At 36.3% G+C, this 15,073-nt stretch overlaps 1 protein-coding gene across 2 annotated transcripts in view; it reads left to right on the top strand.

The window, feature by feature from the left end:
• The window catches only part of TRIM24 (tripartite motif containing 24), a 96,754-nt gene that overhangs the window by 69,761 nt on the left and 11,920 nt on the right, over positions 1 to 15,073 (top strand). The window contains exons 9-13 of one of the 2 annotated variants that reach the window (XM_024741643.1): positions 212 to 378; positions 5,366 to 5,539; positions 9,398 to 9,571; positions 12,731 to 12,866; positions 14,361 to 14,433. In XM_024741643.1, coding sequence (XP_024597411.1) covers positions 212 to 378; positions 5,366 to 5,539; positions 9,398 to 9,571; positions 12,731 to 12,866; positions 14,361 to 14,433 — 724 coding nt within the window. Of the gene's footprint in view, positions 1 to 211; positions 481 to 5,365; positions 5,540 to 9,397; positions 9,572 to 12,730; positions 12,867 to 14,360; positions 14,434 to 15,073 lie in introns of both variants that reach the window. The other variant, XM_024741642.1, reaches the window with a different exon arrangement.

Raw genomic sequence — 15,073 nt, 5'->3', positions numbered from 1 at the left:
TCTCATTTTTAGTTTCGAATATGGTAAATTTTGATTGATAGAATCTACATAAACAGAAGCTCTTTGGGGTTTCTATTTTTAAGAGTATAAAGGGTTCCTGAGAGAAAAAGAAGTTCCTTGGCAATTCTGAAGATCAGTAAAAATAGCCCTACAAAATACGGTATTTCACTACCAGAAAATCTTTAGAACTTAACCTTTTCTCTTTAATTAGGTTCTTTAGTAATCGAAGATAAAGAGAGTCAACCACAAATGCCTAAGCAGAATCCTGTCACGGAACAGAATTCACAGCCACCAGGTGGTTTATCTTCAAACCAGTTATCCAAGTTTCCAACACAGATCAGCCTAGCTCAATTACGACTCCAGCATATGCAGCAACAGGTAATGGCTCAGAGGCAACAGGTGCAACGGAGGCCAGCACCTGTGGGTTTACCAAACCCTAGAATGCAGGGGCCCATCCAGCAACCTTCCATCTCTCATCAGGTAAATTTGGAAGCAGGCCTGTCCTAACTTAGATAATTATAGTACAGTTGTATTCAGCAGCTCCTAAAATAACCAAGGCATCTTTCATCCCTGACTTAAATATATGAATTTATAAAAATTTATCACATTAAGGATCCCTGATTTAACTCTAGATTTTAGCCCTTATCAAAAAGAAATTAATGGTTTATTTAATTGGGACATCTATTCTCATCTGCTGTCTTTCATCTTCAGATTATAAGAGGATAAATGATTCCATTCCTAAATAACCAATGCATATGATTGATGGGAAAAGTTGTGTACCTGTAATTCATAATTCTTATATTAGTGCTTCAGGATGACTAATACTTTAGGTTATCTCTTCTCTGTAAGGATGCAGTGTTTAGAAAATCACATTGCATCTTAGAAACGAGGACAAAATGAAATAGAAAAGGACAAGGGTTTGATTCGTTAGAAGTTTACCTTTTTCAAACTTTATTTCTGAGCAAATGTTCCATGAACCATTCTTATTTTAATCCATACAAATTGTCTGTTATTTTCAGTTACTTTTATTTATTAATTTATACTCCCTATTTCTCAGAAGAATTTGAACTGATTTACAGTAAATGACAAATGAAATGGCAGAGGGATTAATAAGTGTTAAGAATACTCAAAGCATGCAGAGCTAGGCTAAGGGTTCTCATCATGCTTGAGAGCAAGACTTAGCTCAACTTTTTGTCAGCCAAACAAAAAAGAAACAGGAATAATATCTATATTATTTGATTAAAAGGAACATGCCATTAGAGGAGAAATTTTTTACTAGTATTTTTCTAGCACTAAGAGGAATATATAATGTGGTTCTTTATGAAAAAGCAATTAAATGGCATAATAGCATTTTTTGGTAGCAGTTTTACAAAACATGATTTTCATAGGACTCTTATTTCAACCCTGAATAAAAGTTGTGGGCATATGTAGATACTGATTTTGTTAAATTGCTTCTGTGAAGGCCTGAGGTGTGATGTATTTGAAGTTTATGGCTGTCTAGTAATTTGATTAAGAAGGCATGTCAAATCCAGGAGAATATTAGTATGACCAGTCGATTATTCCTCTTGAACTTTGTTTTAACCCAGGTTTTAAAAGGAAGTAAATAACAAGCAATTTAAGTGGTCTTTGTTTGGTGAGTGTTCAATGGGAAAAGACGTGTACGCTTTCGATATCAGGAGTGCAACTGGCAGAGTTGAGATTTTGTTAAGAAAATTGAGGAATAATTTTGTCACTACCTCTGCAGGCTACAGGGTGACATATTGCAGGTAGACTGCAGAGCACCCAAATTGTTCTGAAGATAAATGTGAAGAGGAAAAGAGAGAGAAAATAATTACTTGTTAAGTGACTAGTACTAAGCATTTGCATGATTATTTATCTTAAGTGTCCGAGAGATGTTACAGTGATTTTTTATTTAATACTTAACCTGAAATAAGGTAAATCCATCATTTGTATTAATTCCCTTTTCATTAAGGAGTGAAGAACTGAGGCATTTTAATAGATACTCCGTGACTTGGTCACATTCTCAAACAGTTTTTTATATAAGCAGTGACAAACCAGAAGTGACCTTGATCGAGCCTTTAGCCTGCTTATCTCAGAAATTTGCTTTTGATCTTATTATTTCTCTCTAGGATTTACTGCTATATGATATATATAATGTACAATCTTTATTATGCAGCCTAATTTTCCCACTTATCAATACATTTGACCCTTGAACAATGCAGGGGTTAGAAGTGCTAACCCTCCACATAGTTGAAAATCCATGTATAACTTATAGTTGGCCCTCTCTCTCTGTGGTTCCTCTGTATCCACTGTTCTGCATCTGAGGATTCAACCAACCACGGATTGTGTGGTACTGAAGTATTCGCTATTGAAAAAAATCCATGTCTAGGTGAACCTGCACAGTTCAAACCCATGTTGTGTTGTTCAAAGATCAACTGTAAAGTCATTTTCTCATCTTTTGGTCATTACCTCACACACCTCTCTTTTTGTCCCCTCTCAATGACTCCCGAACTTCCTTCCAGTACTCTCATCTCTCATTTTATCTCTTCTGTACCAAATACCCACTCCTACATTTTTCACTCATCAGTTTTCCCTCATCTGTAAACTTTTACACTGCCCTACCCACCTGCTTTCTTAGTTTTCTAACAGTTTATTTGCATATATATGTGGGGAAATATCTGTCTGTAAGCAGGGTGTATGTGTGCCTCTTTGTGGGTGTGTTCAAATCATACTCTACATCTGTCCAATAGGACCCAGGTCAATTTAAAGGCCTCCTTCTAAAAATCACTTATACAGTAGTTCCCTATTTCTTCCTCTGAAGATTAGCCGTGTAATCTGAATGATTAAAGAGTTGTGTGATACAGAGCTAGAATACATAGTTATATGACTGAGTGGTACAAACTTGATAAACATTATGCATCTCTGTTTATTGAGCGGTGTACAGTATACTCTATCATACTCTAATGGACAGGGCTAAGTTTGTTAGATCTAAGTATGTTATTTTATACATAATGGTTGTCACTCCCGGGCTAGATTTACTGCTCTGGAGATAACTCTCATTCATATGTATACATTAATTTCCTAAACAGTGGGTGGATGTTAGAAGGACATCTGCTATGCTTCATGGTTATACTGACCTAGAATAAAATGAAAACCTGTAATAATAAAAGTATTTAGAGTGAAGGTGAGGATAGTGATGATTATATGTCAGTTTGCTTAAGCTCTCAATTATTTCTCTATTCTCTCCCTTTTTTCCTTCTTGCAAATTAATTGATTCCATTTAATTAAAATAGCACTGGTTTTGCTATTTCTTTTATGCTTATAACTAGCTGCTAGTCTTATTCTTTCAAGTTGCTTTTCCTGTCACAGGGTTCTTAGAAATTAACTCAATCAACTATAACAGTTTGGGAGAGGAAAGAAAAATCACCTTACATCTTCCCACACTGGGATTCCTTGATGGGAGAGTCGACATCCAGTCCCACACTGATTTTTCACAGAGTACAGTACTCTGGCATCAAGTGTCATTTCTTGACTGAATCAATATATAAATCTCAGGGCAGGGGTAGGCAGAAGACTTCCATAACTACTTTTGTTCTCCCTTAAGGATCATTTTGGGTGCTTTTCCACTTTTTAAAAAATTGTCTCTTTGATTAACTTAGAAGTTTTCCACTATGATTCCCCCGTTATTCTCTGTTTGTGTTTCTATGATATAAATCCCTTCAAGTCACAAAACTTTAATAGAAGAATCAGAGAGAATTGCTATGGCTTCAGGCTTACGCTTTTATAAGATGTTTTCATTTTCTCGTTTTCTCTAATATTTTTCTGTTCTTCACCCAGAAGAATAGAATTTCAAGAATTTCCCTCGATCTTCAAATAGTGCCTAAATCTACTTTTCATTGGGTCTGTAATTGCTGGTCACTCTTGAAAGTTATTGACGGTGAACCCAGTGCCAACTAATTTGCAAGAGAGGGAAAGAGAAATAATTTACCCAGGAAAGGAGATGAATTCCAAAAATGGGAGAAGGAAAAGAACAAAAAGAGGGCAGAGCTACACTTTATGGCTGTCTGCCTTCACAGTGTCAAAGTTTAAGATGTTGCTATTTCAGCCTTTATAAATTTCACATTTATTTTTCCCACCTTGAATGTGGGAGTTAATAGCTCCCTTTCTGAGAAGTTCTTATTCATATGCAGTTAAGATAGCCTGAAAGTAAGTATTTACTTTGCAATAAGTTGCCAACCTTAGAGAGAATTGGGTAGTCAAGGTGAGACTGGCATATACGGTTACCTTTTTCTAGAACACTGGTCTCAATTTCTAGGGCTAGCATTTATTGAGCAAACTTGGCTTGCCTTCCCAGCCCCTACCCTGCCCTATAATCAACCACTGTTGTCCTTGAAGGGTGTCCTTTCAAAATCTGTTTTCTTTTAGAGAGACTCATCCTCTAAGCCATAATTAGTACCTTAACCCCCAGCTAAACACCAAAACCTGTTTGGGTAATGAAATGGCAGACTAGTTTTGGATTAAAGCCTTAGTGCTGCCTTTAACGAGCTGTGTGACTTTTTTCAAGTTATCCCAGCTTTTTAATGTTTAGTGTCCTAATTTGTAAAATGAGGGGAGGGTAATAATGAGATAACACATGTAAAATGCCAGTCACAATGCCTGGCACATAGTTTGATCTCAATAAGATCCGATTTATTAATTTTTTTTTTTTTTTTTTTATCATTAATTTTTAAATGTTATTAATATTCATCTGTTATTTATGTTTTACTGCTTGGAGGCAGAGGACTTGAGTTCAAATCTCAGCTCCATTCCTCCTATCTTTGTTACTCTTGGACAAGTTATTTAAATTCTCTATATCTCAGTTCCCTTTTGTGTAAAACAGAGGTAATCCCTACCTTAGGGATCATTGTGAAGATTAAATGGGTTAACACATGTAAAGCACTTAAAGTAGTACCTGACATGTAATAACTACTCAGTAAATGTTAGTAATTATTCTACCATCACATTATTTTAGGAAGATTGAAGAGGGCAATTCTTTACAGAATATAATCATCAGGGACTTAGAAGAATACCAACGACAAGTTTTCCCTACTTCCCAGTGTGGCCTAGATCTAATCCTAGTTTAGCCTACTTGCAGCTGGAAAATCCTCTCCCAAGGGTCTTTCCTAATAAAACGTCTTTTCTTTAAATTGCTTATACACATTCTTGAAGGCTGTCCCCTCCCCCCGTACCCTTACTGTAATTTTAATAAATGATTCATCTGTGACAGAATTGCTGTCGTTCTGTAAAAGTTATAAAATGGAGTTCTTTGTACTTCGTCTTTCAGGAGATGATTGTCACTGAGTTGGTTGAATTTCTTTTTTTCTAGCAACCTCCTCCACGTTTGATAAATTTTCAGAATCACAGCCCCAAACCCAATGGACCAGTTCTTCCTCCTCATCCTCAACAGCTAAGATATCCACCAAACCAGAGTACGCCACGACAAGCAATAAAGCCCAACCCCCTGCAGATGGCTTTCCTGGCTCAACAAGCCATAAAACAGGTATATATATTTACTTCTCCACAGTTGCTTGTTCTGCTTCTCTCTACTTCCAAATCACATTGAATTTATGGATAGAGCAATGGTGATAAAGAGCAAGAGTAAGCTTTTTCCTTTTTTAAATAAGTGTGGATTACAAAGTTTATTACAGACTGCCCTATAGAGAGAGACAAAGCTAAGAGAGGACCTTGATGCTTTGTAATTAACAAGAGAAATCAAGCCACTTATACAGAAGTGAAGGAGGGTGAGTCATAGGTATGAATTTTTCAATGTTAATGTGTGTAGCTTTTAGGTGAGTGCATTAAATTTCCTAAGACAGAATTATTCTAACAAATACAGATTGCATACTTAGAGACCAATAAACAAATCTTCAAAGTGTTTCAGGGAGACTTCTTGGGCACAAACTTAGTATCACACAGTTTTAATATGTAGTACGTATACATCTGATAAAGTTTAATATTTAAGGTTATATATTAACTCTTAGAAGGTTTAATGTTTAAGTTATAATTTATATTTGTATTATATAAATTTATAACATATATATATTCTTAGTGTTTACAGGTAAAAATATTTTTTAGGTATTACACTTTTTTTATTTTTTTTATAAATTTTATTTATTTATTTTTGGCTGCATTGGGTCCTCGTTGCTGCGCGCGGGCTTTCTCCAGCTGTGGCGAGCGGGGGCTACTCTTCGCTGAGGTGCGTGGGCTTCTCATTGCAGTGGCTTCTCCTGTTGCGGAGCACGGGCTCTAGGTGTGTGGGCTTCGGTAGTTGTGGCTCATGGGCTCTAGAGTGCAGGCTCAGTAGTTGTGGCGCACAGGCTTTGTTGCTCCATGGCATGTGGGATCTTCCCAGACCAGGACTCAAACCCGCGTCCCCTGCATTGGCAGGCGGATTCCCAACCACTGCGCCACCAGGAAAGCCCTATTACACTGTTTTAAAAGGTTCTCCTAGTGCTTTGTCTTCTCCAAGTACTTGTGTCAAGCCTTTCCAGCTTGGGACTAGTAGATTGATTTCAGTTTAATTTTTTTGCCAAGACCAAAATAAAGAATATGATGCTATTCCCATAATTCTGTGACATTCATTTTAATCAAATGATTTGAAAGTAGTATTCTAAAAGTACATATACTAAGTGTGTGTGTGTATAAGATTATAATTAGTTTCGATAAAATATTAATACTTTCTAAAATATTTTAATTATTTTCAATAAAATTTATACCTATCTCTGTTTCATCATTAGCGGTGAGGTGAAAAGGGACGAAACTGCAGTTTGGTCTTAAATTCTGTTTATTTTCCTAATACTTTTGTGGCCTTGTACAAGTGTGCTCTTTAAAATCTCCTTTGCCCCCACTATAGAGTGAGTGAGTACCTTGCAGAGTTTTGCTGAGACTTAGTGCTAGTGTATATAAAAGCACCTGGAACATTCTGGGTACTCAAATATTTCCTCACCTATTCCCTATGTATTATTTTTAATGGGTAGACATGCACTCTAAGAAGGTTTTTAAAAATGTTTCCTGATCAAAAGTCTAAACATGAATGAATAAATGAACAAGCTAGGATAAAAGATAATGGGGAATTTGTTTTAATTGATAGAGTAGCTTAACAAATTATAGTATACTTGTACAGTGGAAATGCTTTTTGGCTATTAAGAAAAGGCAGTAAACTATATATGATCTGCGAAGTATATTACGCAGCAAAAAACTTTGTCGGATTTTTTTGTGAGTTATTTTCAATTTTGTGGTTTGTTTTTTATTTTTTTAATCTCATATGTATATATAGAAAAAACCTGGAAAGATACACATCAACTGTAACTGCTTATTCTGGGGAGGGAAGGAGGAAGAGAGAGAGACACAGACAGGTGGATGGATACGAGGGGTGGGTAGGTGGTAAAGATGACATTCATATTCACAGGGTTTTTTACTTAGTTTTTTCAGTGGAGCATGTAAATTAGATTTTTCAAAATTAGAATATTTCCATCACTGTCACTCTATATTGTGTAGTCCATATATAAATGAAACTGAGTTTGGGAGTTTTTTCCCCTGCATAGTCTTAAGATACCTCTTAGTGGCTTTTTTTCCCCCAATATTTTATTTTAAAAATTTTCAAACATAGTAAGTTGAAAGAGTTGTATAGGGGACAGGTTGCTCTATTTGCCTTCTCACTTATTATCCATATACCCATTTATCCATCCATCTGTCAATCAAACCTTCTCATTTTTTGATGGGTTTCAAAGTAAAGTATAGATAGCAGCATGGTTCATCTCTGTATACCCTGTAGCATTCCTTTATTAATGTGTTTATTTCAGCCTCTAACATAAATGATAAAGAGTTTCCTCAGATGTTTATTGATGCTTAAGTACCTGTTTGTATATGAGAAATGGGTGTTTAGGAAAAAAACACCCGGAAAGCCAGGGTTTGGGGCTAACGTTGGATGGCTGAGTTTCACTCTTACGTGAGGTTTGCTAGGCATGTTTATTAGGAGAGTTACTAAGGTCACTGTCCATAGGTAGTGGTCCAATTCCCAAAAGATCTTTGTTTCATGCCTGAAATGCAGGGCCTGGCTGCTCATTGAAGCCAGCTGGGGGAAGAAGATTATTAGCGGGCCGGCGGCAGAGTGGGCAGGAAGCTCGGCATTCAGCGTCTGTATGGTTTCTTACTTGTCATTTTCAGTGCAATGCTTCTTTTTTTCTTAATTAATTAATTTATTTATTTTTGGTCTTTGTTGCTGCATGCGGGCTTTCTCTAGCCGTGGAGAGTTGGGGCTACTCTTCCTTGCAGTGTGCCAGCTTCTCATTTTGGTGGCTTCTCTTGTTGCGGAGCACGGGCTCTAGGCACGTGGGCTTCAGTAGTTGTGGCACGTGGGCTCAGTAGTTGTGGCTCACGGGCTCTAGAGCGCAGGCTCAGTAGTTGTGGCGCACGGGCTTAGTTGCTCCGCGGCATGTGGGATCTTCCCAGACCAGGGCTCGAACCCGTGTCCCCTGCATTGGCAGGCGGATTCTTAACCACTGTGCCACTGGGGAAGCCCAAGTGCAATACTTCTGCCTTCAGCCGAGCCTGATGCTCGTCAGCCCAAAGACTGTTTTACCTATTCTAGAAAATTAATTTCCAGCCTTCTTTTGCAGAGGTGGAGGTGGTCCTTATTATCTTGGGGTAGCTACAGGTAAAGTAGCAAATGAACGTGAGATTTAATCCTTCTTAAACAGACTCTCAACAGATCATCCTGTTTTTAGTCCCAGTTTCACCCCTTATGCTTCAAATTCTCAGGCTCTTAGGGGTTCTACAGTATATGCTGATTTGCTTCTCTGTTTTTCCCACTGCCAGCTTAGATTTCAGCTTTATCCAATTGGCTATGACTAATTCATTTGCTTTTTGTCCATTTGCCTTCCAGCTTCCAAAATGTGATTTCTGTCTTCTCCCCTGTTTTCTTTGTCTTTATGGGTCAGTGCCTTTTTCAAAAAAAAATTCCCTTAACTGTCATTTTACTTTCAGGTGTATCAGGTAGGGACAGAAGAAAATGTATGTTTTCAGCCCTCCATCTTTACCTTGAAGTTGCTTTGTACATGTTTATATTTATTTTCCAATATGTGTAAGCTTTCCAAGATTGCGTGCTGTGGTTTTCTTGTGAATACTAACTGTTGTCTTCTGGTAAAAATCAGTTCTTTTTATTTTTTACGTTTGGACAGGATTAATGAAAATTATATATACTTGTGTCCTCTCCCCTTTCCATTAAAATTACAGTTGAATTCAAATAGCAGACTGTGTCTTTTACTTTGTTTTGTGTCTGGAACAGGGATTAGATGGACATTTTATGTTACAGGCCTGCTGATAGACAACCTTGCTTCTTTCCTTCTTGCTACCACAGTGGCAGGTCAGCAGTGGGCAGGCCACCCCATCAGCTGCCAACAGCACGTCCTCTACTCCTTCCAGTCCCACCATTACTAGTGCAGCAGGATATGATGGAAAGACTTTTGGGTCACCTATGATTGATTTGAGCTCACCCGTGGGAGGTCCCTATAATCTTCCTTCTCTTCCAGATGTAAGTATACATAAAATTTATTCTAAGAATCTGTTTCAGAAATTTTAAGTGAACTTGGATCTGGTAAAAGGAATGGGTTCGTTGGATTATAGGCTGTGCGTTTGTGTTTAGAAGTTGTTTTTATCCTTTAGAAATATGGTAACAGCAGGAATAATAAAAAGATTAATATTAACACTTGAACATACTACAGAATGTCTTTCAGGGCACTGGAGTTAAAGTGTTTGTAAATGAATGATTATGGTGATGGATTATGGAATCTAAGCTGGGAAGGAAGGGGTGAGGACATGGGAGGAGGTACTGGAAGGTTGAATTGCTGGAATGTGATATATTACAATAGAATAAGGTTAGAGAAGGAGTCTAACATTTAAGACACCAGAAGAGATGGAGACAAGTTTAATAATAGAAATGTACCCTGAGAAAACCATAATTCAAAGAGTCATGTATACCACAATGTTCATTGCAGCACTGTTTACAATAGCCAGGACATGGAAGCAACCTAAGTGTCCATCAACAGATGAATGGATAAAGAAGATGTGGCCCATATATACAAAGGAATATTACTCAGCCATAAAAAAAATGAAATTGAGTTATTTGTAGTGAGGTGGATGGACCTAGAGTCTGTCATACAGAGTGAAGTAAGTCAGGAAGAGAAAAACAAATACTGTATGCTAACACGTAAATGTGGAATCAAAAAAAAAAAAAATTTAGTTCTGAAGGGCAGAACCTAAGGGCAGGACAGGAATAAAGACACAGACGTAGAGAATGGACTTGAGGACACGGGGAGAGGGAAGGGTAAGCTGGGATGAAGTGAGAGAGTTGCATGGACATAGATACACTACCAAATGTAAAATAGATAGCTAGTGGGAAGCAGCCGCATAGCACAGGGAGATCAGCTTGGTACTTTGTGACCACCTAGAGGGGTGGGAGGGAGACGCAAGACGGAGGAGATATGGGGATATATGTATATGTATAGCTGATTCACTTTGTTATAAAGCAGAAACTAACACACACTGTAAAGCAATTACACTCCAATAAAGATGTTAAAAAAAAAAAAAGACTCAATGAACTAATGCAAGTAAAGCCCAGTGCCTGGCACAGGAAGAGCTCCCCTCAAATAAAAATCATAATAATAATAATAGAAATGATAACATTTACTAACCAGTGCAGAATTACCTCTGATTTCATTTTTATTTAAATTAAACACATTTACCCTCTAAGCTCTTTGTCAGTATGACTTTTTAAAAAATATTTTTCAAAGACAGAAAATATAACATTGAATAAACAAATCTTTATACATAAGTTGATACTTGTTTTACCTTTTCTCATCTTATAAGCTTAAGGTAGTCACTCATACAGACATTAAAACTTTTAAGAAATCTTGTAGGATGTGAAGGAATCTAAAATTTTGTATTATTTAGTTTGTTTTTCAAGTTACTGAGATCAACTAATATTTCCTAAAAGTTGCATCATTAACCTTACCAGAGTTATTTCATTTTTAAAATAATTGTTTATACTTTAAATGGGTAGAGTACATGTATTTTTCATGCATAGGCGATCGATAGGGAAACTTTCTGTGTGTCATTCCTATAATTTTATTTAGCTTTTAGGATTATTCCACAATGTAAATAACTTTTTTTACATTAAGATCTAACAAATTTAGTCATTCCAGTACTTTTTGCACTCTCTGAAAAGTATTGGCCAAGGTAGTGCCCAAAGAATATTAAACATAAATAACCCTGTGTACTTCCTCCTTCCCCTACTGAAAGAGGACCCACAGAAAGTAAATTTTCCTCTGCAGTCCTCAGATACAGATGACCCTTTGTCCACCAGCTTTCTCAACTGAAATTCCTCATCTGAACCACAGAATAAAGAAACTGATTTGAGTGACTATTTCCTCAGTCCTTCCAAGGATGGTTCATAACTAGTACCATTCTAGATGCAGAGGCAAGAAGTAAATTCATTATATACAGTCTATGCCCTCGGACTGTAGGACTTAATTTTCTTGGAGAATCTTGATTGAGAAAGGCTGGAACTATTAAATTGGATTTTAATCACAAAAACGTTCTTGGGGAATAAATGGTATATTTAAGCATTAAAAATACTTGCATCTAAAGGGGGGTGGGTGAGGGTTGGATTGGGAGTTTGGGGTTAGCAGATGCAAACTGGTATATATAGAAATGGATAAGCAACAAAGTTCTGCATAGCACAGAGAACTATATTCAGTATCCTGTGATAAACCATAATGGAAAAGAATATGAAAAACTATATATATGAATAACTGAATCACTTTTCTGTACAGCAGAAATTAACACATTGTAATTCAACTATTCTTCAATGAAAAAATAAAAAAAATATTTGCATCTAAAGTATTCAAGTCTTATTCAGTAGAAATTTATCGTATTTTAGCTTAGCAGTCAATTAGAAAGCAGTCAATTATTTGTATACCTGTTGCATTAAAGCAGGAATCTCTAAGGGATCAATTTTTTCCTACCAAACATTAAGAATGTATTTAAGTGAGGTTAGTGTTCTGAAAATGTGTTATGCGTAGACTTGTTTCATCAATCTAGTGCATACCAGAGCATCGGTTCTCAAAGTGTGGGCCAAGGACATGGGGGTCCGTACAACCTTTTTAGAGGCTCTACAAGGTCTCTCTGTGTAAGACCAGATTTTCTTCTGATTCTTCCGCCAAAACCACACATCTCAGCAGACTGAGTAAAAGATACAAGTTTCCAGTTGGCTGTTATTAAGCCAGACAATAAAGAAATTTGCAAAATGTGAAACTGTGCTACTCTTCTCACCAAGTTTGCTTTTTTTTTTAATTGGTACCTTTTATTATTTTTAAATAAATTAAGAAACATTATTAGAATTTCTTTTTATAATTTTGTTTTAATTTTTAAGGGTGTAGCACACAATACTCTTTTCTCCTGGCTCATGACTTCTGAAATAGTGTGACTCAGTATATTTACTAAGGTGAAATATTAAGAAGTGTGAAAGCTTTTTTCAAGGTTGTTTATGGGGAAAGTATGGATCAGAACTTCTCAAATATGATATTTGCATGTTTTATTATCTGATAATAATTAAACTATTAAAGTTTTCTGATAAATTCAAAGTAGCTTTTAACTTGCAAAGTCACAATGCCGTGAAATAATTTCTCATCAGATTGACTGCTCAAGTACTATTATGCTGGACAATATTGTGAGGAAAGATACTAGTACAGATCATGGCCAGCCAAGACCACCCTCAAACAGAACCGTCCAGTCACCGAATTCATCAGTGCCATCTCCAGGCCTTACAGGTAAAGTGGGCTTTTAAAAATTTTTATTAGTGTTTTTTTTCCAGTTTTTATTCTATTTATAATAATTTAAAAAAAAATCATCCTATGCCTCCTCCCTTTTTCTGTTGGATGATTAAAATGGGTCTGTGTTTTGGGTACTCTTTATAATTAATGTACTTTCGAAGTGGGAAGCAAAAGTTAAACCTCTGTACATTTTCAATTTGAATAGAACTTATGGGCACTATAGTGCTCCCAGGAGGAAATTAGTATTGTACTTTCTCTTTTTGATAATTTGCCTGTAGTATCATCTCTTTTTGCATGGAATTCTCCTAGCATCAAAATTTATCAGTGACAATCACTCTTTCTGGTGGTTTTTTTCGCTATTTAATTGTGTTCAAGAATTTTGGACACAACTACTTATTTCCTTCAAGAGAGAGGCACTCTGACTAATGCTACTCGCGGAGACCTTGACAAATTAGATGCCTTAGACCAAAATAAGGAAAGAGGAGAATTTCTTAAGCCATTCACCAGTCATACAAGCATAATTAAGCAGTTGTCGAATTTTAAAGGAGGTACTTATTTAAAACATAAACAAACTGAAAGGAAATTGTTGACAAAATGTGGTAAAGAAACTGTTTAATTATGTAACAAGTTCATACAGATTAATGAGGAAAGTACACAGTATTGCAAAAGGACATGAGTAGATTATTCCCTAAAGAGGAAATACATTTAGTTAGTAAAACAGGGGAGAGGAAGAAAGATGGGTGGTTCCATCTCACCAGTAGTCATTATAAAATCAAAAAGACATAATTTGTAACTATTGAATGAGCAAAGATTTAAATAGTGAAAATACTCATTGATGAGGATGTGATGGGACAAATGCTCTGATACATAGCTGGTGGGAGTATAACTTGACAAAACATTTCTGGAAACCATTTTGGCACTATTACTAAAGCTAACGTTTATCCAGTACTAACCCTGTGTCAGGCAAGGGACAAAGTATCTTCTATACATTGCTTCAGTGTCTTCTGTTCATTAGCCTCTGTGGGGCTTTCTCTGTTGGACTGCTTTTATACCAGCCCTACCAACTTTTTATTGTCCTCTGTAGCTTTTGCTGGCATTAGTGTCCTCACTAAGCTCCTACCCTGGTTACTCTAACATGGGACATTTGACAGTGTTTGCAGACATTTCTGATTGTCACACCCCTGGATGCTGAGTATGTAGAGGTGCCATGGCATCTAATAACTGTAGGGGCCGAGGGTGCTGCTCAACATCCCTGCGATGCACATACAGCCCCCACATCAAAGAATTATCTGTGCCCAAATGTCAGTACTGCTGAGGTTGAACAGCCCTGCCAGTTTAGGGGGACTTTAGACTGTGCTGGGAGTTCAGCAGCTACTCTTGTTTTATATAGTTTCATTATGTGTTTCCAGTTTCAATGTAATACTAAGTGAGAACATTGAGTAGGAATTAAATACAGTTATTAATTCATTTTACGAATGTGTATGATCTCAGGACCTGTTACTATGACAAGTGTACACCCACCAATACGTTCACCTAGTGCCTCCAGCGTTGGGAGCCGAGGAAGGTAAACTGACTTAACTTATTCTCTAGCCTATAAAATCTGTAACTAGATTTCTCTCGCCAGTGTTCAGCATGCTTTGGTACTCAATACATTTTAAGCAATTTCCCTTATTTTTAACTTTTAAGTTAAATGTTTAATAATTATTACATATTATATGTTAATGTAATAAATCAATGGGTTTAGTAGAGTACAATTTTATCTTTAGAGATACAAAAATGTTTTTTTGTTGAAAATAAGAAAATACATTTGACTTTAGTATAATAGCAAGGAAAAAACAAAAATGAATTCTGTGTAACACACTGCCCTATACAGGAACATGCACAAATAAAAACTTAGGGAAAACAAATAATAATTTTATACTAAAATTGGTGTTCTGACATTTCTAATAACCAAACATTGATTCTGTTTTACAGTTGTTGAAACTGTATTTTATGTGTTACACACCCACTCATAATGCTTGCAAATTTCTCCTAGATAGTGAACCCAATTCTTACTTTCCTAATTGTATGGAAGTAGCATACTCTGAAGGGGAGAAGTTTGCCTTTAATCCTATGAGAACAGAGTAGCTATCTGTAAATGGCTTTTTTGTTGCACTACATTTTTTAAAATAGCAGAACACCAGTAAATTATGAACCTAGTTAAT

This window comes from Neophocaena asiaeorientalis, unplaced genomic scaffold (genome assembly GCF_003031525.2).
Source record: "Neophocaena asiaeorientalis asiaeorientalis breed wild unplaced genomic scaffold, Neophocaena_asiaeorientalis_V1.1 scaffold692, whole genome shotgun sequence".
Lineage (NCBI taxonomy): Eukaryota > Metazoa > Chordata > Mammalia > Artiodactyla > Phocoenidae > Neophocaena > Neophocaena asiaeorientalis.
This window is presented reverse-complemented; position numbering and strand designations above follow the sequence as displayed.